The sequence below is a fragment of the Amblyomma maculatum genome, chromosome 6, assembly GCF_055883805.1.
Source record: "Amblyomma maculatum isolate TAMU_Amacu chromosome 6, ASM5588380v1, whole genome shotgun sequence".
Lineage (NCBI taxonomy): Eukaryota > Metazoa > Arthropoda > Arachnida > Ixodida > Ixodidae > Amblyomma > Amblyomma maculatum.
In genome coordinates this window covers 12771957-12797397 of record NC_139349.1, presented here as the reverse complement: position 1 = coordinate 12797397, position 25441 = coordinate 12771957, and the positions used below count along the sequence as shown (strand labels likewise).

Below are 25441 nucleotides of genomic sequence, written 5' to 3'. Positions count from 1 at the left end.
TTGCACTGACTTAAGAGCATGGAATGTGTGTAATGGATTGAAATTGTGTAATGTAATGTATGAATGTGTATTGTACACGTATGTGGCGTTAGACTCAAAATTACTGCCCTCTGTTGTAAAAAATCCTGGGCTTGTCACCTGTCGCCGGTGTCTCGGACTGGTTTAGGCTATCCGCAGGTAACTCCGCCACTCTTCCACGGCTTTCGATGTGTCTGTAGTTGGCAAGTTATTTTCTGTGCTTTGGTAGCTATTAATCCACGTTACAACTAACGAAGTCCGTAGTCTGTGCTATGCACAATATCCAGTACAGGTACTCTGCAGGCATGACGTTTCTAAATTCTTTATTTATTCAATTCTTTGTTGCCGCGCAAGTATTTGCGTGTGCTTGCGGATAGCGCAGCAATATACCACACACTGCTGATACATTATTCTCGCGTCCATGATTTAGGTAAACCAAATTGGTTTGAAAAATTACTAAAACAATACCTTTGGCATGGGAATTGACACACTAAACGACAGAGAGATGATGAGTCACACAACTCTCTGAGGAAAGTTGCATCCTTTGTAAACTAATCTTATTCCATTTTCCTAGACAACTAGACCAAAGGGTTTTACTTTTTTGTGAATCGAGAGGCTGTAGCGTCCCTTGTAGAAAAAGCAGAAAAGGCGAGCGGAAAAAGCGAGTACGTATATCAAAAAATGTGTTTAAGCGCAGAATGTTAGTGAAGGGGCAACTAACGTGCCCAATAAACATTAAAAATTACCGACATCCTCGCCCTTCGCACGCACAATGGCAGATTGCATTAATAGGAGAAAATAACCATGCGCTTTTTTATCAGCTGCTTAGACATCAGTCATTTTAGGAAGCTTACACACACACACACACACACACACACACACACACACACACACACACACACACACACACACACACACACACACACACACACACACACACACACACACACACACACACACACACACACACACACACACACACACACACACACACACACACACACACACACACACACACACACACACACACACACACACACACACACACACACACACACACACACACACACACACACACACACACACACACACACACACACACACACACACACACACACACACACACACACACACACACACACACACACACACACACACACACACACACACACACACACACACACACACACACACACGCACACACGCACACACGCACACACGCACACACACACACACGCACACACACACACACACACACACACACACACACACACACACACACACACACACACACACACACACACACACACACACACACACACACACACACACACACACACACACACACACACACACACACGCACACACACACGAAGAACGTATGGCGCACAAAAATGCGAGACAGTTTTGGATTCACTCCGCGCTAAGAAGAAACGCTAGCGAAGCTTCGCTGTAGCGGCTGGTACTATCGCGACAAAAATAAATGCGAGCATCGCGGCGCGTATACACGCTTCATTGTAGGAGTTTAATGTCGCCATACTTGTTCCTATTGTTAACGCCCAGGTATACAAGCGTGTCGAGAAGAAACTAAAACTGCAGAGCCCAAAGTGCGGATCTTTGTTCAGATTTCTTTTTGATCACCCGTGCACATCAGTTGCACCCATAGTCATGAATGCAGGGCAATATCAATAGTGCGATTGAGCCTATGCCAGCGTGGTACTCACAACTACTGCGGCGCTTGTTCATTGGCTGTCGTGGATTTGAATGGCAGTACACTGATAACACTCTGATTAGGATCTCGAAGGGCGCATCCCAGTAAGAAACACACTACAAAAATTTTCTGTTGTCGCGACAGAATTTCCGTGCCGTGTTTGACAGTTAACCTTGTTGCGACCACAGATATTTAGGCAGCAACATCAGAATTCTCGATCTTAGTTAGATAATGCAGTAGAATGTCAAGCTAGTCGGTCAGGCGACATGATGAGCACGCAGCAGAATAGGCGACAACACATAGGAGAGGGGCGCGTGCACGCACGCACGCACGCACGCACACGCACACACACACACACACACACACAACGCAAAAATAGCTACGTTCTGTCACTTGACAACCGATTGTGGTAGCGCCAAGGGACAGCACTGCCATCCTGTGGGGTAGCGGCATTATACTTTAGCATTCATCATCATCATCATCATCATCATCATCATCATCATCATTTTATTAACCCTTAAAGGTCCCGTTCGGGACATTACATAAGGGGGGGGGGGGTAGTACAGGGTTGTTCAGCAGTCATACATTATCATAAATATAAAAGTAATATAGAAGTATAGAAAAAATATATATATATATATATACATAAAACAAATAACAAGATAACATAAAGACACAAAATAGAAACAGCAGGTAAAAAAAGGTGAAAAAATAAACTGTCAGTCTGTTTTTTCGATTTTTCGTAAAAGTTGCAGACGCACCAACTCACATTGATCTCCTCACACAAAGAAGGCGGTTTCGCCGTTCGCAGGACTTCTTTTGCCTCGCCGTACAGTCGAGGCAAAAGAAGTCCTGCACTTGTTCATGAAGGACAAACGCAGGTGACCTGGCTCGTCACCAAGAAAGGCATTTGGCAGGACGTCCTCATAAAACACCGGTTGGAGAAGTGAAAGAGCCTCGTGCCCAGTACCTTTAAAACTCATCTGTGTGTGATTATGTGCGTGTGAAAGTGTGCGACACCGATTCTCTTTTTTTTTCTCATTTATTTCCCCTTCCCCTCCCACACTCTGTCACCCTCATCCCTCAACCCTCATCAGGAGTAGCATGCTAGGCTTACCACCAGGCAGATATCTCCTGTTGCCATTAAAATATCTATCTCTTTCTCTCGTGCCCAGTAAACCTATTCAAGATGTTCACAAAAGCATGTCGGCTGGGCTTCAGTAAAGAGTCGTCAGCGGCGCTCATTCCGCATGCAGCTTCCTTTCCCATCCATTCGTTAGTCGCGTTCTCCCTCCACATAACGACCCATAGTTAACTCTACCCCCCCCTCCCCCCCTCCCCACTTTCCGAATTCCAATAGCTCCTTTACAGCATGAACAGCATGTCATTCGTCACTCTGCGCGCGGCGACATATTCGGTCATACATAAACTAACGCGATCTAAACCACCTGATATTTTTTGTCTGTTGCGTCTGCGCTGCGCTAGATTTAAAATTGTTGAGCGTGTCTGCATATACACAGTGCAGTTAAGGTGCGGTCGGACTCACGTAGGTTATGTTACTTCATAAAACTGATATTTGTTGAGGCCTCATGAAGTAGCCATGTTTCTGGTTTCGTGTCTAAATAAATCCCAGTTGGCGCTGTACCGGTCATCCCCTCTAAGGTGGCCGACCACTTGTGCTCACTGATATGTTTGTCACGTCATTCTTTCCCCGATCAGCCAACGAACTTGCACATTGCATCGTCACAATCACTTACACATCTACATTTTTTTTTTTCATCCTAAACAGGTCCCATTTTAAGTAGGAAGTTAATTAAGGTTAAACGTTAAGTACAGTTGGGAGTTCAAGTTCCGACGTGTTTTTGAAGCACGCAGTTATAGCACGTTGCAAAACCTCATCCCAGGCCAAAATATTATTCACCTTGAACAGTTTTCATCGACGGTGGAGTGCACTCTTATTTAGCCTGCCTATTTCAGTACTCAGCATGCACTGATAAAAAAATATATATATCGACCATACCACCGATCCATACACACTATATAGTGGTGCTCAAGGTACAACAGGAACTCAAATCCAACCCGACCGAATCATGGATAAACAGTGAAAGTGTGTGGAATGAATACTGAAATCATTTCCTTGCCCAACCTCCATAATATTGTGTTCGCAACCTTAATTTCCCAGAAAGGCGCTACGGCACAACTCCCACGAAACACTGCTCGGTCGTCGACGCTGCACAAGCAGGACTGAAACATCCCAACAGTAGTGCAAGGTACGGGGCATGGCTGCTTCATTTTCTTCCGCATGCGTACTTGTGGGCGTCTCAGCAAAGAAAAACAGAGCAAGAGAAAAACAAGTAACCTGGCCACTCGTTTTGCTTTTTGTTGCTACGAGCTGTTTGTTTTCACCTGTTTACATTAAGCGGAGAGACCACCACCGGAGCTGCGCCGCCGAGCTAACCGCACAAAGCGGCGAAGGTGTTAAATGCTTCCAGACAGGCAGCACGGGCATCCGGTTCGTTTGGAGCAGTATCATGTTCAGCTTGTCTGTCTACTTGCATGTGCTATGCATGGCATAAACCGACCCTTAGGTAGAGGTAGAGGTATGACGCATGACGGGAAGCGAAAAACCATGACATCACTGTAGACGAACTGAAACGCTCGAAAGAGTGTCGGCATGATGTTAGACTGAAGTTGTGGTGTAATGCATTTTACTTCTGTGTATGGAGGGTGGTGTCAATGGCACTGTACTGAACCGCCATTGCGTTCTGCTACTATACATAGGTTGGTAGACTCCATGCTGAATTAGTAGTTGAAGTGGTACGTCCGCGGGACAACCAGATATTGCGTGCGTAGTATACTTGTTTTAAATAGCACTTTTATATCCACCGTGCATTAATTTCTGGCCACTTACTTCTTTACCGAGTGTGCGTGTACCCCTTAAGTCAGAGGAAACGATAAGATAGGAAAAAAAAGAAAAGGACTGATCATTACTACGTTTCTCGTACTTTCGAGAGTCTTTGCTATCCTGGAATGAATTACACCTCGCAGCGGTAGATCAGTGGTTATGGCTCTCGACTGCTGAATCCAAGGACGCGGGATCGAATCCCGGCCACTGCGGTCGATTTTCGGCGGAGATAAGGCTGCTGCGCGATGTAATTTCACTCTAAAAAACTCCAGCTGTTCGAAATTTCCAGAGTCCTCAACTATGTCGTCTCTCATAGCCTGAATTGTTTTGGGACGTTAAAACCCATAAACCAAACCCAAAAAGAATTGCCTGCTCCTGATTACGGTGTACCACATTTCTTGTATTTGCATGTTTTCTGCTTTAAATGCTAAAGGACAAAAAGCGAACAAATAATTAAACATGCAATTAATTAAAAGAGTGACACAAATTTCGGTATTTGTAAACGTCGATAAACCAATAACAGAGAGAACAGTGCTCTGTACCTCTTCTTTGCAAGGGCACTAAAAAAAATAAGCCGTCACTGCACAGCCGAAATTGCAAGTTTCTAAGGAGGTCGCCCTTCGTCGTTTAATCTAGGGGCAAGCAAAATGCGGCTCATAGCGGGTCCAAGTAAGCTTCGCGATTATCTGGCAAGTATCTCCTTCCCATCTAATTAACTCAGCCGATATGAACTGCAACCAGGTCATTCGGGCCAAGATTCAAGCTTCAAGATGCTTGCTTCCCAAATGAGACAGCTAGCACAATGCACGGACACAATGAGCATTGACTGCATGAGTGGCAATCACTGTGACCACCGGCTCTGTTGGACGAAATACGAAAATGGTTTCCACGCCCTCTTTTTTATTACAGCTTCTAATTAAACAGCTAATTCTTTATGGCTCTTTACATTACCTGTCTGTCCACCGCTGGTCCACGCAACACAACATACATCGCCGCTGCCTGCCGCGTCGTGTGCTGTTGTTTCCTTCAAGGTGTAATGGAGCGTGCCCAAAAAGGAGTTTTGCCATGACGAGTCGGTGACAGCCAGTTTTTTTTTTTTTTTTTTTTTACTCAATGTAGAAGTAATTATTTGGAAAGTAAGAGGTAAAAAAAAAAAAAACGACTTGGCTTCAGTGGCAGAGATAATTAAGCTAGCTCTGCACTTGGATAGTTGAATGCTAATATCACATGCCGTTTAGCTGAGAGAGAAGCGGCTGCTAGCGGCCCTTATTCAAGCCTCAAAGGCAGCCGGGCAATTTGTGCCCGCAGCCCAGGCCACATAATAGGAGCGGATGAAGGCGGTGTCCAACCGTGCAACAAAAGCAACCTGGTCAATACCCGAGTTCACCAACCAAAGAGGTGGCGTAATACCGTGTGCTACGCTCTTTATGAGGTGCGTTCCGTGCATAAATGGATACGTGCAAAATTTTATGAGCAGTTTTACTCTGCTCCTCAGCCTTTTTTTTTTTTTAACTGCGCCGCGTTCGAAGAGCGGACGCAGGAGCGCACTGGTGACATCGCGTGCGATGTTCTGTGGTGCAGTGCCTCCCCGGTAGAGGGAATTGGCAGTACGCGCAGTTCGCGCGCAGCAAAACTCGATGATGCATTTGCCGTTAAATGGGTCGGGAGAGAGCGGAGCTGGAGAGAAATAACGAATACGTAGCACTGGGGCTCGCGAGTATAAACGGATGCCAATTAGGCATCCGTCGAAGAAAGAAAATTTCTTGCCAAAATAAAATTATAGATAAGCCGAAATGAGGGCTATGGGGATACAATTAAAATTGATTTTTTTTTTTTTTTGTGAGCATTACTCCGCTATGCACTCTTTACTTTTCGAACCTATGTTACGGTACTCGGAGGCCAATGTGATTGAAAAATGCTTGACGCGTAAAGTATGCTGTGCAATATGTTGCTGCATGCAAGACTGGACAGCGACATAAATTATGCATATCAGGTCCACGTATCCCGAGAAGAAATTCGAAATTGTCAGAATTTAAAGAAAGGTGCCTGAGAGTAGGCATTTTTCAGAAAGCGGGAGAAGTAACATCAGATTTGAGAGCTGATTAGGGAAAAGACAGAATAGTCATTCTCGGAAAAGAGGGGTATCTGCTTGAACATTACAGATAGCTTTTGGGAGGTATACCTTTCAAAAACCGTCGAAAGGTATTATACCTTTCGACAACAGTCGCTACCATGATGTGAGCGAATTTTTACAAATTACCCATGTTATCTATTCATTTAGATATACGTCTTCAGTGTTGTAGGACCGTTTTCTCTGCAGAATTAGAGCTAAGCCACTTGCTCCCGTTTTAACTCTATAACCTAAACAATGCGTCTTGATAAATATTACCAGCCAGTGTAAAGGGGCAGCTGAAGTAAAATTATGGCTTGTCTCACGAGGTCCTCAGTTCTCAGACAGTGGGAAAAAAGAAGGGATTGCACATAGCAGTTTAGTTCAATATACATGTTAGCAAGAGAGAACGCGCACGCATGTAGAACCTTTAACACAATAATGAACCAAATCATGAAAATTTTGAAAAAAGTCAAACCGTGAAAATTACTAAAATATTGAGTGACAGTCTGGTAAACTGTAGCCACTCTACGCAGCGACTCTTCCTCCAATAACGATGAGCTCGCCTTTGGTACCACTCTTCGAGTATCGGGCGAATTATTCGACCCCTCCCCAACTCTACTGACGTTTCTACGTGCACGGACATAATAGTAGTCGTCTGGGCGCATTTCCGTTCCCGGATGCCCGCTTCAGCCAACTGAATGTCGATATTGTCGGTCCACTTCCAACTGCGGAAGCCATCGCTACCTGCTAACCTGCACTGACAGATTCAGTCTGTGGCCAGAAGCGATGCCGCTTCAGGACGTCACGGCCCAGTCGATAGCTCAAGCATGACTCACCCTCTGGATCAGCCGCTATGGTGCCCACAAATATATTTTTGCTAGGCCCGTTTACTCAACCGGTAATGAGACTCTGCGCAGCTAGAGGTCCATCTTGTCAGACTCCGGAACTGCGCTGCTCGCGCCCAGCGCGGGAGCTCGCGTTTGTCGTCGTCTTCGGCCGAACCATAGTCGCACGTAGAAGGACGTATGCAACGCCAGAAACGAGAGTGGGCCTAAAATCGAGCTTTATGGCAAGCCTTGTGTGATAACTAGCTTCACCGAATTATTAGAGCTAATTCGGTGATACTGAAAGCGCTTACTTAAATGGATTGAAAACCGGGCAATGCCTAGAACCCTGCATAATAACAGCTTTCAGTTGCGCAGACTGATGGGTGAGTTGGCACGACATTCTAGCGACATTCTAGACACAGTGCCTGTGTCTTGTCCCTCGCTCCCTCTGGTGCACTGCATTTTCATAAAACCTTTAGCGGATATTATGTGCTCGGGATTGAGTGGTTGTCTGGTTATTTGAGTTACCATGAGGACCACAGCGATGAACGCAGTCGAAACGTTTTCAGAAGTCTAAAGATCGCCAAACCAGTATTTCCTTGGTTCTATGTTATCAGGACATTTTATTCAATTTTTAGAAGAGCTTTTATAGGAGAGCTATTCTTCAAAAGCGCCTACTGAGGATAAGTTATAATGTTCTGGTGAAAAGCAAAGCATTTTGTAAAAATGCTTTGCAGACTAGTATAGAGTATAGCTTTGTAAACTCCCTCATGTTTTTCATAATAGAGGTGCAACATAGTCTATAAGTTGTAATTTCATTTCTGTCGTCACCTTGGTAGAAAGGACAAAGTCTAGCGAGTAAATACAGCGGGTATGAATACAAGGTACATAGTGTGAACAAGAACTTCGCATAGAGACGTGGACACTCATTTTAAGAAGATATGATTTATGCCGTTGTATCCAGCAGTCACCCTGCTTTTAATATGAGATGGTAGCCTGATTAGGTGTCTTTGGGGTATATATTCACGAATGCAAAATGGATGTGATTAAGTTTCCATGCGTGGCATGACGGTTGAGGTAAGGTATTGGCAACATTCAGATCATATACAGCGTACAGTACATAGGCTGAAATGCAGCTATGCTGCATAAAGAAAAACTAATTCACAGCTATTGCTAAGTGATGTCCTGCAAGGTTTCTATTGCAAGTATTCATTTAATCAACGTTATATTTGAGATCCTATCAAGTAATTCATCTCTTTCCAGGCTTTTCTATAACCATCACTTATTTTCCCGAAGAACTAGGCATCGTAAATGGTTTTAGCGTTAATAGGTAAATATTCAATGTGTGCGCTCATTTTCTCACCACTATATCCATCTCATCCTGTTACGCTTATCTACTCTTGGCTTTAAGGGACCACTTGTTATTACATTAAAGACCACTGACTGATTTGACGAGTTTGGCGCACCCAGCAACACTTCGCCGTCTCTTGCTGTCTGCTCTGCTTGCCACCGTACCAGTGCACGGTGAATAATTATGCAGTCTATCAATGTACTGTCGCGCTAAATATGACTTGCAAAAGTTGCAACCAGCGAGCTTGTGGCCGCGCCGCGTTTTACCGAAGCGTGGTGGGGCCGCTACCGGCGTGCATGAAAACGAAATGGAAAGGATACAGCCAGGATCTCGGAGCTCGTTATTTATCGATAAAGTAATATTCAATAGTCCCGAGGAGGCAAAACAATTCTTAAATACACAAAGCAATAAACGAAGTACAAGCGAGTAGACGGGAACAGCACTGTTCCTGCTTACTCGCTTGTCCTTCGTCTGTTGCACCGTGTTTAAGAAGTGTTGCACCAACTAGCTCAACTTTCCGTTTTATTGAGGGAAAACAGTTTCCAAATCGGGTGGGCTGCATTTGGCAGATGCACTCATATGTTACACCACGAATATCAGCTTACGAGTGACCATGAAAAAGAATGCATGCAAAAGTTATATCTTGGCAGTATTCACCTACGGGGCCGAGACCTCGAGGTGAACGAAAAGAGCGTTGAGGAGAGAGCAGAGGGGAAAGGTTAGCCACATGTGCAACCTTATGAGAAAGGAAGAGAGAAGTGTGGATAAGACAACAACCGTTAGTTATGACAGTTGAAATCAAGAATTATCCTACAGCGACATCTGTTATGACGTAAGCCGCCAGGGCTGGATCTGAAAATTTCGAACCCCTGCGTTTCTTTAACGTGTGTTGGGATTAGTTCAAGGCGGCCTCTGGGACGGTTGTATGAGACGACGATGGAATACGGAGAATGGCGATTGGACATAGTGAAGAGATGAACTGAACTTTGTACACAAGACGTTTCTAAAAAAAAAAAAAAAGAAGAAGAGAGGGTCTCTTGGACGAGAGAGGAGAACGGCGAAAGCCTACCCTTCCTCTCCAGTCAGTTGCGGCCATTCAAGTCGTCTTTTGACATGTCGGTCGTTTCATAGTCATGGTGAGTGTTGCTGAGTTGCGTCTAGTCATTGTAGTCATTGCCACTCATAACTAAACAAGCTTACGTTTTTAGTCCGTTACGACCATTGCAAGTCGTCGGTTGAAATATTGGTCGTTCCGTAGTCTTGCTGAGTCATGTTTAGTCATTATTGTCATTACCACTGAGGGCTAAACAGGTTTACCCATTTCCACTCAGTTAAGGCTATTATAAGTCGTCTTTGATATATTGGTGGTTCCGCTGTCATGCCTAGCCATTTTAGTCATTACCACTCATACCTTAAGCACGTTTTCTCATTTCCAATCAGTTGTGGTCACTGCAAGTCGTCGTTTGACATATTGATCGTTGCGTAGTCATTTTGAGTCATTTTATGATCATTGTATTAGTCATTATCATTATTTATTAACTGTAGTGATATCTATCGCACAGCTTTTATTCATTACCAATCATCATCAATCTTTTTCGTTGCTACTTTCCCTCCTCATACATCTGTTATCAGCAAGTGACACACCAGCGCACAGATCACATGCACAGATCCGACGCGAAGGTACCACGTACCACTCTCGCGCACGGGATTTCGTTCCAGGCTGGGTAAAGCGTACACGACTACCTCAGCCTAGCCAATGGTGACAGGCTAAGCCATAGTTCAGAACATTCGACTGGACCCTTGGGCTCAGTTTTAATGCTTTGGGGCCTAATTCCACATTCGAATATCAGCAGCAAGTATTTACTTCATTGGTTGCTTGCTGCCTACCACACCTGTCAACTTTACTGAAAGTTGGCATGCTTTCCTAATGCGTACATGCAAGCAAAGAGCAACAAAACTGATAAAGCATACAAACGGCAATGACCAGAGCGACCACAATTGGCGTGCCAAAATCTTGGCAATGCCCCACAACCTTAGCCTGTACTGGGCCCTTCCTTACTGAGAAACTACAAACAAACAAACAAACAAACACAACAACACAAGGTTTCCTTTCATCCCGTGTCGCCTATACGAGTCGACATTACACCTCGGCAATGCCAATCTATCTGATGACCTCTGGCGCTGCATTGTCGGTCACATACACACATACACAAGAGATTACAACAAGACGGCCACACCGATGATGTGCTCACTGATCGGGCGCCCAAAGACCCTTTAGAGCAACAATTAGAAATGATTGATGTAACCCTCGGAACCAGTAATCACAGTTACAGTGTCATCAGATTCACCTAACCAACTAGCAACTAGAAATCTGGTTCGAAAATCATGAGACCTGTTTTAAGGATCGGAAGAAATTCAAGACGGAGTTTTTGATAGCCTTTGCAAGTGCCGTCGGAAGGAAAGAGCCCGGGCCGTACTTCAATCAAGACTGGCTTACGTTGAGGAGATGAAGCGCCTCTTCCGCCGCGCCGACCCTAAAATGACCGAAGGGGAGTAAGTGAATTTTTTATGCGGGGCCTTAGAGTCGCCTTTTGCAAGACTCGTAAGAAATCCTCCAAAAACCGTGGACGAATTTAAAAGTGAACTGTCCACCATCGTGAAGATGATGGACACCTGGATGTGCCACTACGATTGATGACTCCAACTGGCCTGCGCAAATCACTACATCAGCGCAGAGGCAGCCTTCGGGACCTCATCTGAGAGATCGTCCGAGAGGAACTCCACCGGTTGCTTCCATCATTCCAACAACCCCAGGTGGTGACGCTCGCAGACCTCGTCCGTGAAGAAGTGCAGCAGGCACTGGGTGTTGCGATGGCTCCAGCGCAGAAAGAAACAGCGATGAAATATGCTGCTGCATTACGTCGTCCTGCACCCGATGAGACCTTCCAAGCCCTCGACGCTACCGTCCTGTTCCCGAAAGCCGCCCCTTAGCGCCCGCCCGCAAAGTCTACTAACGACGCTCAAACCCCAAGGAATGTGATGCTTGGAGGACGTCTAACAACCGACCACTCTGCTTCCTTTGTGGAGAGGCTAGGCAGATCCTCCGTCACTGTCCGTACAGGCGTATCGGTCTGCGTGGTTTCGCCATCGACGCGACCCCGTTCTGACGAGCGCCAAAAGGAAATCGACGACTTCCTGAGGAGGGGAGAGCCCGCGTCGCCACGTCATCTGTGACTCTCCCTATCGCTCTTCAGATCCCGCTTTGCATCGCCAGGCTATAGAGGTATACTTTCCAGGAAGGTCGCCTAGCCCGCGCAGGGGAAACTAAAGAGAGCAACCTTTGTAGATGAGGTTGCTATACGGCGAAGTAACGAAGATCCTCCGCTGCCAAAGACTATTGTGAAGACAATGCCGCCATAATGCCGACGCTCATAATGAAGACGCCCTTGACGATCACGTGGTCAGACTTCAAAGTTACACGGCCGCTACTCACGACGACCGATGAGTACACAACCAAAGTCCAAGTTGACACCACCGCCCAGCTAAGTGACAACTCTGTGCCCCGGCCGGGACCTGAACACACGACGAAGTAAAAATCGAACACCGAAGCCAACATGTAATGCAAGGACACGAACACGTGACCTTGAAGCTGCTGTTGACGGTCGCACCGATACCGCCTTAATGGACACTGTAGCCGACTATTCTGTCATCAGAGGAGAGTTCGCCGCCCAGTTCAAGAATTTGACGACCCTTTGGAATGTGCCCGCTGGTCCGCACTGCTGATGGTAACCTTATTACGCCATCCGGGCGATGCACCGCAAGAGTAACAGTAAATGAACGACTTATACTACAGGCTTCGTAGTCCTACAGAACTGCTCGCGAGACGTTATTCTAGGTGTGGATTTTCTCAGTGAGCATCGGGTGATCATTGAACTTCGCTCAAAACTCATCAAGCTCTCAACGCACAACGCCAAACCTCCTACGACGACATCGACGCATAACATAGCTCTGAACGTCCTCGACGGAGACTTCACCGTGCCGCCCCGATCAAGCGTCGTCGCCTGCGTGGGCAACGCAGAATTCGAAACCGCCGAAGGCATCGTCGAGGGAAGCAAGAGGGCTCGGCATCGCAAGAGGTGTCGAACATAACCGAGGGGGACAGGCTCAGGTGCTGGTGACGAACTTCACAGAAGAATATCGGCGTCTTAACAAGGGCATTATGATCGCTTTGCTCCACAAGCTAGCCGACAGCCGAGATGTATTCGTCGTGCTCGGCCAACCAGAAGACGATGCACTCAACCTATTCAAGGCCTACACGTTCAACATCAATACAGTACTACCCGGAGACAGGCAAGACCGGATTCGCAGTCTTCTTGAAAGCTACAGCAAATGCTTTTCTTCATTTCTTCAGCGTCAAATGTGCGACAGACTCCGTTAGCAAAGCATCACACACGAACACGCTCGACCTAGCGTATGAAGTCACGCGAATGTCAGGCCATCCGCTAGAAAGTTGAGGAAATACTTCACGGGGACGTCATTCAGCCATCGAACAGCCCCTGGCAGCACCAGTCGTCTTAGTGAAGAAGACGGCACACTTCGCTTCTGCATCGATTACCGCTGCTTGAACAATGCCACGAAGGGTGCTTACCCGCTGCCTCGCATGGACGACGCTATAGACCATCTCTGCAATGCTGGGTATTCATCGTCCATGGACTTGAAAAGCGGGTAGTGACAAATTGAGGTCGACGAGAGAGACCGCTAGAAGACTTTTTTCATAACACCAGGCGGCCTCTTCAAGGTCAATGCCATTTGGCTTGTGCTCGGCGTCAGCCACGTTCCAACGGGTAATGGACACTGCCCTGGTTGCCTTGAAATGGCAGATTTGTTTGGTATACTCGGACGAAGTCGTTGTTTCCTCGTTAAATTTTGAAGACAACCTGAAAAGGCTGCAGAAAGTGCTGGATGCCGTCAAATCATCAGGACTAACGGCAAAATCAAAAAAGTGCTACTTCGCCTATGAGAAGCTGTTATTCCTACGCCATAACGTGAGCAAGGATGGCATTCGCCCAGACCCACAGAAAACTGCTGCAATCGAGCAGTTTCCACAGCCTTCCTACAAGAAAGCCGTGCTCAAATTCTTTGGGCTGTGCGCTACTACTGCCGATTTGTCAGGAATGTTTCGCGCAGCGACGCACCGTTGACGCAACTAAAGGCTGAAGTGCCTTTTAAATCAGAAGCGCCGCAAGCGGTAGCTTTCAAGGAACTTAAGAACCACTCGCAGACCCCTCCCGTCCTCGGACATTTCGACGAAAACGCCGAGACAGGAATACATACTGATGCAAGTAGTGTTGGCCTAGGTACAGTCTTTGTCCAAAGAACTGAAGGACAAGAAAAAGTTATAGCGTACGCCAGCCGTTCGCTGTCGAAAGCTGAAGCGAGTTACTCGACGACCGAGAGAGAGTGTCTCGCGATTATCTGGACAACTTCAAAGTTCTGTCCGTTACCTATACGGCCAACAATTTAAGGTGGCAAGCGATTACCACGCGCTCTGCTGGCTGGCAAATTTGAAATACCCCTCCGGCCGCCTCGCCCGTGTTACGACCGTGCATCATCCGCACTTGCGCGCTCTATTGTTCGCCTGTGGGCATGGGTAAGTGCTGTGGATATGTGCTGTTGGTACAAGGGCGCTAAGCGAGCCTGTTTCCAGGAATCCTTTTGTGTAAGCCTGTTTTGCTTTGTGGACACCCTGCAAATGCCAAATTGACCCTGTCAAGAGAACGTCTAGAAAAACACAAAGAAATGTCCCCCTGCGGGAAATAGCCGGAAGTGCTTTCGTTCAATTGTTCACCCTTCCCGTCGAGAAGTGCTATCGTCCAGTGAGGAATGCCTACTGTCCAAAGGAGACGACAGAGTGACACGTCCGCTGACGTACAGGACAAGAAAGGAGCAAGGTGATTACGGCCATTAGAGGATTTCCTGGGAACGCAGGAAAGATTTGCAATTGTTGGAAAGGGACAATGCTGGGAGCCGTATGCGGCGCGCACGTGCACTTGGGTTTCTGAGAAGTAAATCCACTTGTCGGAACCAGTCTATCGATTCTTGGCTGAAGAATAGAAATGTACCTCCTCGCCGTTCCCAAGCTTTTCCCGCCAACAAGTGACCAGGCCCAACGAAACAATGCCGGGCCAGTCAGTGCTTCAGACCATCAGTGCAGTGATGTGTTCGATTGGATGCCGATATCTGAGGGGCGTGCCCTGGATTTGGTTGGTCAGCATCTTCAGAGAGGGGCTGGACATAGGGGGTTTTAAGGACGCTGCAGAGCACGAAATGTCGCTCTGAGCCCTGGGTAAACGGCTCATCCAGTCGCTTCTCGCTATGAACTCTTAACGCTTGCCATTTTGCTGATGTACCCTTCTTTTTCTTGTAAATAATCTTGTAAATAAGTTTTCTCAAAGTGCCATTAAACCTGCTTGTACATATTTCACCAACTTCGAAGATTCAATCCTTCTTCAACCCGGAGTCTCTGTACGCTACCAAGTGAAGGCCGGGTCGACATAGCCCCAGCGTCACGACAACTGGCGACCAGCGTTGGGATCTGAATCTACAAGCCACAACATCTGGTGATTGGAGGTGGATCAGAATCTGCAAGCCACAACATCTGATGATCGGACGTGGCATCTCAAGCAACAAGCAGGAGCAACAATCGGCCAACAAGAGGGCAGCTCGGAACATCGATCGCATGTGTGGGTGAGTGCTTGGCTTTTCTTCTGATGTGGACCAGGTTCTAGAACAGGGTTAGTTTTTAGAACTGGTAAAGAGTGTATAAACGCCTTTAGGTTTGGTAGTTTGCACAGTTGTTTTGGAAGTAGCCGACACTCGGAGCGATCATGGACCTACAAAAGCTGCAGAAACCGGAACTGTTGCTATTGTGTGAGGAATTGGGAATTGATACAAGTGGTTTGGCACGAAAACCCTTGATTTTAAAGGCAATCACTGATTTGGGAGCCGATGATGAGGAGCTCAATGAAGCATGGAACCTCATCGAACAAAAAAAGGAGGAACAGCTGAGACAGCAGAAAGAACGAGAAAAAGAGGAAAAGAGGCGGGAGCGTAAAATTGAGAGAGAAGCAAAAAGGCTGGAGCTAGAAATTGAGCTCCGGAAATTAGAACTAGAGTTGAGCAAGAGGTCGGGCAATTGTCCCCAGCTAGCGGTACCTCTTCTCAACAAGGAGGCAGATTTCAAGATGTCAAAGTACATGCAGCCATATGTGATATCAGGGGATATCGGTCTGTATCTGGCTAACTTTGAGCGAACTTGCGAAAAACTGTCCTTCCAGCGAGACACGTGGTCTCAGATTATTGACGGTTCTGCCCTGCGAGGCAGCGGAGGTTGTCGCGCGGCTAAGCAAGGAGGACGCGGACAACTACGAGAAGGTCAAGGCTTGCCTTCTGATTTTCGGAGACAGAGATGTGCAGGCCTTAACACGTTCAATGGCGCGAGAACTAGCTACCCTGCTCATTCCAGAAAAAGCCACAGCGGAGGAAACGGCAGTTAAAACAGTGGTAGAAGCGGAAGATAGCAGGTCAGAAAACTTTGAGAGCGAGGCATCTCAAATAAGTGAGCTTGATGAGACGCGGAATGAGGACGTTCTTGAGAATAACCTCTTGCCGCCGGTGTCTAGTAATCTCACGAGACTTTTAAGTGGGACCCGAGAGGACTTAGCTATGGAGCAAGCCAATGATCCTAAGATACAGGAGCTTCTCAAAAGGACGGAGCAGATAGGAGAACTAAAGAAATCCCAGCTGTCCGATCCGGGCGAGATAATAACAGAGTTTGAGGCCTGCTTCGTGGACAGGCCAGGCAGAACTGATTTGACTGAGCACGATATTGAGCTGACTTCCGACGTGCCAGTACGATCAAGGTGCTACCGATTTTCTCCAAGGCAAAGAGAAATTCTGGATAGGGAAGTAACTCGCATGCTGGAATTGGGAGTAATAAAACCCTCAGAAAGCGATTATGCTTCGCCTATGATCTTAGTAGAAGCTCCAGGTAAAGACCCTAGGCCTGTGGTAGACTACCGAAAGCTAAATTCTCTCACCAGGGATCAAGTGTATCCTATTCCGAATATTGAGGAGAGAGTAGAACAGGTCAGTAGAGCGGCATATGGGACTACGCTGGACCTTACTCGAGGATACTGGCAAGTACCGCTCACTGAACGCGCCAGCAGATACGCGGCTTTCGTCACTCCGACGGGCAGCTACCAGCCAACAATGATGAGTTTCGGGCTCAAAAATGCTCCATTTTGTTTTTCCCGACTCATGGATAGGGTTTTAAAGGGGTGTGAAACATTCGCGGTGCCTTATTTAGACGACATTGCGGTTTTTTCCGACTCATGGGCGGACCATATGGTACATCTAAGAGCTGTACTGAGCCTTTTGCGTCAAGCTGGACTAACCGTAAAGGCCGAGAAATGTTGCCTGGCAAGGGCGACCGGGGACTACTTGGGTCACAATGTAGGTCAAGGTTTCAGGAAACCCAGCGAGATTAAGATTTCTGCGGTAGCAGACTACCCGCGGCCGAGCACGAAGACGGAAATTCGAGCATTCCTGGGTCTGACGGGATACTACAATCACTACATTCCTAACTATTCAGCTTTGGCTAGCCCTCTGACCGACGCTCTCCGCAAGACAGAACCGACAAATGTAGTCTGGGACGAACAAAAGGAAGCCTCCTTCGTAAACCTGAAGGCTGTGCTGATTAGCCGTCCGGTAGTGCGAGCTCCAAACTATGACCGAGAATTCACGGTCCAGTGTGATGCAAGTGATCGAGGGCTAGGTGCTGTTCTCTGCCAGAGAGATGACGACGCTAATGAGCACCCTGTGCTCTACCTGAGCAGAGAACTGAGTTCTAGAGAGAGGGCTTATTGCGCGTCAGAGAAAGAGTGCGCTTGCATTGTATGGGCCATTCAAAAATTGCAGTGCTATCTTGGAGGGGCCAAATTCACCGTAGAGACGGACCATTGTCCCCTGGCTTGGCTGCAAAGTGCGACAACGAAGAACAGTCGCCTTCTTAGGTGGAGCTTGATTTTACAGCAGTACAATTTTGAAATAAGATACAAAAAGGGGAAGTTAAATGGGAATGCGGACGCGCATAGCCGCTCTTTCTAAGCGGTCCGAGATGTTCCTCACCATGTATCCAAATTGATAATCAGGTTTTTTTTTTTTTTTCGTGCCCTTGTATATGTACGACTATATAAAGCAGCACGTTTGGTTTTCTAGGAATACGTGGGTCCTGAACGTCTTGAGAGTGGGCTTTTCTCGAACAACAATGGCAGTTTTCTTTTAACCTGGTCTCTTCAGACGGGAGCCGAGTGCTTGCTTGGACATGTGGTTGAGTTTCAGACAGCTCGAGCAATTTGGCCTACGACAATCAAGACAACGCGACAAGCAACAGCGAGCTTCAAGCGTTCATGTGCAGGCCATTAAGTCGTCTCTTCATGCAGCAGCTGCGACTGCTGCCCTCCGAGACTCTTCTGGCGGGGGAGGAGGCTGTTACGACCGTGCATCATCCGCACTTGCGCGCTCTATTGTTCGCCTGTGGGCATGGATAAGTGCTGTGGATATGTGCTGTTGGTACAAGGGCGCTAAGCGAGCCTGTTTCCAGGAATCCTTTTGTGTAAGCCTGTTTTGCTTTGTGGACACCCTGCAAATGCCAAATTGACCCTGTCAAGAGAACGTCTAGAAAAACACAAAGAAATGTCCCCCTGCGGGAAATAGCCGGAAGTGCTTTCGTTCAATTGTTCACCCTTCCCGTCGAGAAGTGCTATCGTCCAGTGAGGAATGCCTACTGTCCAAAGGAGACGACAGAGTGACACGTCCGCTGACGTACAGGACAAGAAAGGAGCAAGGTGATTACGGCCATTAGAGGATTTCCTGGGAATGCAGGAAAGATTTGCAATTGTTGGAAAGGGACAATGCTGGGAGCCGTATGCGGCGCGCACGTGCACTTGGGTTTCTGAGAAGTAAATCCACTTGCCGGAACCAGTCTATCGATTCTTGGCTGAAGAATAGAAATGTACCTCCTCTCCTCGCCGTTCCCAAGCTTTTCCCGCCAACTAGTGATCACGCCCAACGAATCAATGCCGGACCAGTCAGTGCCTCAGACCATCAGTGCAGTGATGTGTTCGATTGGATGCCGATATCTGAGGGGCGTGCCCTGGAACTGGTTGGTCAGCATCTTCAGAGGGGGGCTGGACATAGGGGGTTTTAAGGACATTGCAGAGCACGAAAAGGCGCTCTGAGCCCTGGGTAAACGGCTCATCCAGTCGCTTCTCGCTATGAACTCTTAACGCTTGCCGTTTTGCTGATGTACCCTTCTTTTTCTTGTAAATAATCTTGTAAATAAGTTTTCTCAAAGTGCCATTAAACCTGCTTGTACATATTTCACCAACTTCGAAGATTCAATCCTTCTTCAACCCGGAGTCTCTGCACGCTACCAAGTGAAGGCCGGGTCGACATAGCCCCAGCGTCACGACACCCGATGGAGCCTACGCCTTCATGAATTTGATGTGACTATAGTATACAAGTCTGGCCGCAAACATCATGACGCAGACTGCTTATCCAGAGCTCCCGTCAATGCTTTCCAGAAAGATAACGACGACGACGCCTTTTGAGGACCGGCAAGCGCCAGAAGTTTCGCAGAACCACAGCGATCAGACCCTGGGCTGAATGTCCTAGCCGATTACCTAGAAATAAAGAACGCTTCCCTCCCCCTGTGTTCAGGCGTCTGCTGTCGTCCTTCGCGTTATAAAATGATGTCCTTGTGAAGAACTTTGCATCCAGCAGGACCGAACATCTTGTTGTGCCTGCAAGCCTCAGAGAAGAAAGTCTGCAGGCGTTCTCGATGAGCCAACGGCAGGATATCTCGGCCTTGCACGCACGATGCACCGAATCCGGGAGAAGTATCGGCCACGGTTAGCTGCCGACGTCGCCCATTACGTCAAAATGTGCCGTTAGTGCCAGCGATGCAAACACCCGCGACGAAGTGCCAGCGATGCAAACACCCGCGACGAGACCTGCTGGGCTGTGAACCCGATGCCACACCCGACTAAGCCCTTTCAACAAATAGGAAGGACCTCCTCGGAGTCTTCCCAAATTCATCGACGGGAAACAAGTGGATCATCGTGGCCACTGGCTACATCACCCATATACGCCGAAGTAAAGCCCTGCCTAACGGTTCCGCAGCGGAAGTCGCCAAATTTTTTGTCGAACAAATTCTCCGACACGGGGCCCGAGAAATGCTCATCGCGGGCAGGGTAATAGCCTATACGGCAGAGCTGACGCAAACCATCTTGACCGAGAGTCATACAAACCCCCGACGTACAACGGCGTACCATTCTCAGACAAATGCTCTTACGGAGCGTCTAAAAAAAACGATTGTGGACATGATTGCTACGTACATCGAAGCCGACCCCAGATGGCTGTGACGTGATACCAGCTGCGAAAGATGGGCTACCAACTCGAGTCGTCGGGTGGCGGAGGTCGGTAGGCACGGCGCGCTGTAGCTGGAGCCGCGCTACTACCGAGTGGAGGCGCTGCTGTCACCTCTTCTCTCGCAGTTGAGAGGGAGAGGAGGAGGAGGGGGAAAACGATGGATATATAAATGCTCGCGCTTGCTCAGCCGAAGCACTCGATATGCATCCTGATAAACAGAAAGAAAAGTCACGCCGTCTCGTCGGTGAAGCTAGGAAACGACAGTGGGCTACAGAGACAGGTGAAGAACGGAAACAACGTCTCACTTCTCTTGAATCGTCCTCATCCGGTGACGACTCCGAATTGACTGTAATAGACGCTGTCCATACATTCATTACATTAATTACATTAATGTCATTACATTACATGTGTTTCCTGTGTTAATCGTACGGTCAGCATGGTACACCACAATTGGCTACACTACGAGATGAACTATAGCGTAGCCATGTTATTATCGCTTTCGCAACCTACCGGGCTTAACTAAAGATGAGCCCCAGATAAAATTTTTTTTTGGTGATTACGGTGGCGAGAAATTAAGGATGTTAGTTAAATCCATCGGGAGCGAAGTTTATTGTTATGATAGACAATCTGGTGGAACAGACAAATGCGGGTGCGCTCTCGGCGGGTATCTAGTGGCATGAGGTTCAAGATGTTTTCACTTTGGGTGATGCTAAGTGAACGATGGTAATAGGCCAAAATATAAAACGTGCTGCATGGTTCCACATAGTTTCCAACATGTGTGCCAGTGTGACGTGTTGACAGTCCCCGTATGGAATCAAGTATATCCCACTTGTAGTGGCACTTAGGTAGTGCGTTGTTTGCTTTGGGTGCAATATCTTCAGCATGTAATCTCCAGCACAAAGTGTCAGCTATACGGACGCCGATATACTGTTAAGACGTTACGCTTTCAAGGGGATGACTATGAAGTAAACAAGTTGCACAAGTTGTATTCGAACGAGAAATCCTCATAAACCAACATTTTTCAACGCTTAGTTCCATTTTCCAAGTATTAGCCAACCGTAACGCCAACCAAGTATGCGCTATTGGGGCGAAAGCCTTACTTGGCTCACGAGTGACGCGTACAGGAAGTGTCCGCAGTAAGCGGCAAAAATGAGATCGTGTCTCGCTCGCGTATCAGTTGCTGTATCCCCCGTGACGCCAGCCGTTGCCAATCCATCGAAGCGGCACGTGGGACGACTGCAAGCACTACAGGTAATCGTGTGCCGGAGCCCTTCTCCTCCCGCGTCGTCTCGTGACGTCACACAAATAGCCGACCAAACAGTGCCGTTCATGCCACCTGGTCACCCGCCAGAGCTGCGTCCGTGATATTCTGCTCACAGCGCCAACACCGTATTTTTTTAGACACTTTCGCTTTAGTACAGTTCAGCGGGCTCATCAAGTACTAAGGACGGCATTCGTTCGTGGAGTAACCAATTGTATCGGAGCTTCACGCCGTGTCAATTCTGGAGCATGCCACTTTCAAAGCAACCCGCAGATATCGGGACGCCGGTATAGGCTAGAAGATTGGTTACCGCGTCATGCGATGCGAGCCCGTATTACTTGACAGTTATGCCGGTTTGCGCAGCACTGGACCTCTAAACGCGCATATAAACGGCGCACCGCAGCGCGCTCTCCATCAACCCTCTCCCTCACATTTCGCTCTCTTCCTCTTTTGTCCGCGGAACTGCGGCTGTTGTGCGAGTTTATGACCTATCACTCTCGGCTTACGGGGGCGATCTGTCAGAAGTCATCGATTGTGATTGCGCCTCGCAGCTGCACGCGCAGTTCGAGCGGCGCGCCACGAAAAAAGGAAGCGGCTGCAGCGGCCGGATACTCGCGCTCCAAGGTCGCGCTGACTGGCTAGCGCTCTCTAGGGCGACGAGACGACGACGGCACAGACGCCACGGCAGCCGCCACTCGTTGCCCGGCGCCGCAACCAGTCGCCCGTTCGGCCGTGCCGCTGTTTCCAGCTTCCAAAGAACATCATGCCACGTGCCGCCACGAAGGACTGTGAAGGTGAGTCGGACGCCTCTTGCGCGGGAAAAGTTGACGGTGACGTCATGGAGACGCCACGCGAACACCCAAGACAGCCAACAACGCGCCAAGGGAGAAAACAGTCCGCCTCCTCGCTGTCGACGACGTGCGGGCGCGATATAAAGAATGCTTACCCGCAGCAGCTGGTCTTTTAATCAGCTGGCACCAGACAGTGAATCTAACCTCGTACGATAAGTCAACTTTCGTGCGGTACGTTTAGAGCTTTAGGAAGCTATGGTTGGAGTTCAGAAGAATCGACTGTTGGCCTAGTTGTCACATGATAAGAGTAGATACACGTCGCAAAATGAACAGGACGAGACAAATAAACACGCACAAGGCGCTTGTTCATGTTTATATGTTCGGTCCTGCTCATTTTGCGCCGTGTATCTACTTTTATAGTTGGAGGCAGCGTTATTTTGTTTCATTGTCGTTCCGCCGTCTGAGACGATGCGCCTATAAGTGTTTTAGCACTCAGCACCAAACCTGTGTCAGGTGATCAACATGTTTATTCGCCTGGCAAATGGTGAAGGCGTGCTAAACAAAACACAACCTAACGATATATATATATATATATATATATATATATATATATATATATACCGGGTGTCCCAGCTAACTTGAACCAAGGGTTACAAATTAATTTATTTGAGGTAGGTCAGGGAAACCAATTGCATACAACTGCCAGCCTGTTTGCGCACTACAGGCAATTTTTTGTTTTGCAATTGCTTAATTAGCTAATTATGTTAATTTCTCTAATTTATTAAATATCGACTTTAGACCAAAAATGTGAATTTGAAAGTTGTAGAGCACCTTCAGAAACCACCATTCCATTAATTGCGATAAAGAAAGTCTCACGTGTATCTTTTTTTCCGGGCTTAGAAGAAAGCCCGCGAAATACAAATAATACCACGTGGCTAGCGCATTTGTGCGCCGCGATTGTGGTGCTCTCAGTCGTGGTTTGAGCGAACGAAATCAGTTGCTGCCGTGACCCGATAATCCCGTTGCAGCGGCAGGCAGGAATGTTGGCGATGGTTCTAGCGAGCTCGAGCTCGCCCGTCGCCACCGCGATTTTGGCCAAACCTGCGCACCGCAGCAGCCTACATCACGACAGGCGGATGACGATAAAGAACCGGCAAATGAAGGTGCAGCGCTAATTTTAGACGAGTCACATGATGTCATCTCGTCCCTTTACCCAAGCATGTATGCGCAGATTCAGTGGCTGATACCTTATCGCTCATCCGTTTGTCGTGACGTTCGCTGATGGGAGAGAAGGAGGCCTTGTTAGAATCTCGGTGGTGTCGGCTCGCCGCTCTCGCTGCTACTGCACCGTCACGTGGCCGGCTGTCTGACGCGGGCGAAGAAGCCATCGCAGGCATATCGGCCTGCTGCTTTAACGGGGACAAGAAGACACGGCCGCAGCTAATTTCGTTCGCTCAAACCACGACAGAGAGCACCACAATCGCGGCGCACAAATGCGCTAGTCACGTGGTATTATTTGTATTTCGCGGGCTTTCTTCTGAGCCCGGAAAAAAAGATACACGTGAGACTTTCTTTATCGCAATTAATGAAATGGGGGTTTCTGAAGGTGCTCTACAACTTTCCAATTGACATTTTTGGTCTAAAGTCGATATTTAATAAATTAGAGAAATGAACATAATTAGCTAATTAAGTAATTGCAAAACAAAAAATTGCCTGTAGAGCGCGAACAGGCTGGCAGTTGTATGCAATTGGTTGCACTGACCTACCTCAAATATATTATTTTGTACCCTGTTACGACCGTGCATCATCCGCACTTGCGCACTCTATTGTTCGCCTGTGGGCATGGATAAGTGCTGTGGATATGTGCTCTTGGTACAAGGGCGCTAAGTGAGCCTGTTTCCATAAATCCTTTTGTGTAAGCCTGTTTTGCCTTGTGGAAACCCTGCAAATTCCAAATTGACCCTGTCAAGAGAACGTCTAGAAAAATACAAAGGAATGTCGCCCTGTGGGAAATAGCCGGAGGTACTTTCGTTCAATTGTTCATCCTTCCCGTCGAGAAGCCCTATCGTCCAGTGAGGAATGCCTACTGTCCAAAGGAGACGACAGAATGACATGTCCGCTGACTTGCAGGACAAGAAAGGAGCATGACGCATACGGCCATTAAATGATTTCCCGGGAATGCAGGAAAGATTTGCAATTGTCGGAAAGGGACAATGCTGGGATCAGTATGTGGCGCGCACGTGCTCTTGGGTTCTCAGAAGGAAATCCACTTGCCGGAACCAGCCTATCGTTTCTTTGCTGAAGAATAGAAATGTACCTCCTCTCCTCGCCGTTCCCAAGCTTTTCCCGCCAACTTGTGATCACGCCCAACGAATCAATGCCGGACCAGTCAGTGCCTCAGACCATCAGTGCAGTGATGTGTTCGATTGGATGCCGATATCTGAGGGGCGTGCCCTGGAACTGGTTGGTCAGCATCTTCAGAGGGGGGCTGGACATAGGGGGTTTTAAGGACATTGCAGAGCACGAAAAGGCGCTCTGAGCCCTGGGTAAACGGCTCATCCAGTCGCTTCTCGCTATGAACTCTTAACGCTTGCCGTTTTGCTGATGTACCCTTCTTTTTCTTGTAAATAATCTTGTAAATAAGTTTTCTCAAAGTGCCATTAAACCTGCTTGTACATATTTCACCAACTTCGAAGATTCAATCCTTCTTCAACCCGGAGTCTCTGCACGCTACCAAGTGAAGGCCGGGTCGACATAGCCCCAGCGTCACGACAACCCCTTGGTTCAAGTTAGTTGGGACACCCGGTATATATATATCAGTTCAGTTCAGGCGTTCAGTCGTGTCCGACTCTTCGTGACCCTATGGACCATGTCACGCCACGCTTTCCGGTCTCTCACTATCTTCTTAACATCACATAGCTTCATCTGCAATGCCTCGAGAATGCCATCTAACCATCGCGTTCTCTGCCTA

The 25441-nt window shown here is 47.7% G+C and overlaps 1 protein-coding gene across 1 annotated transcript in view; it reads left to right on the top strand.

Moving 5' to 3' along the window:
- Nucleotides 1-22271: 22271 nt before the first annotated feature.
- Cbs (Cystathionine beta-synthase) overlaps nucleotides 22272-25441 on the top strand; it is a 70787-nt gene continuing 67617 nt past the window's right edge. Inside the window, exon 1 of the mRNA XM_084606087.1 lies at nucleotides 22272-22473. Within this exon, the coding sequence (XP_084462213.1) occupies nucleotides 22443-22473 (31 nt within the window). The 5' untranslated portion in view covers nucleotides 22272-22442. The remainder of the gene's footprint in view (nucleotides 22474-25441) is intronic.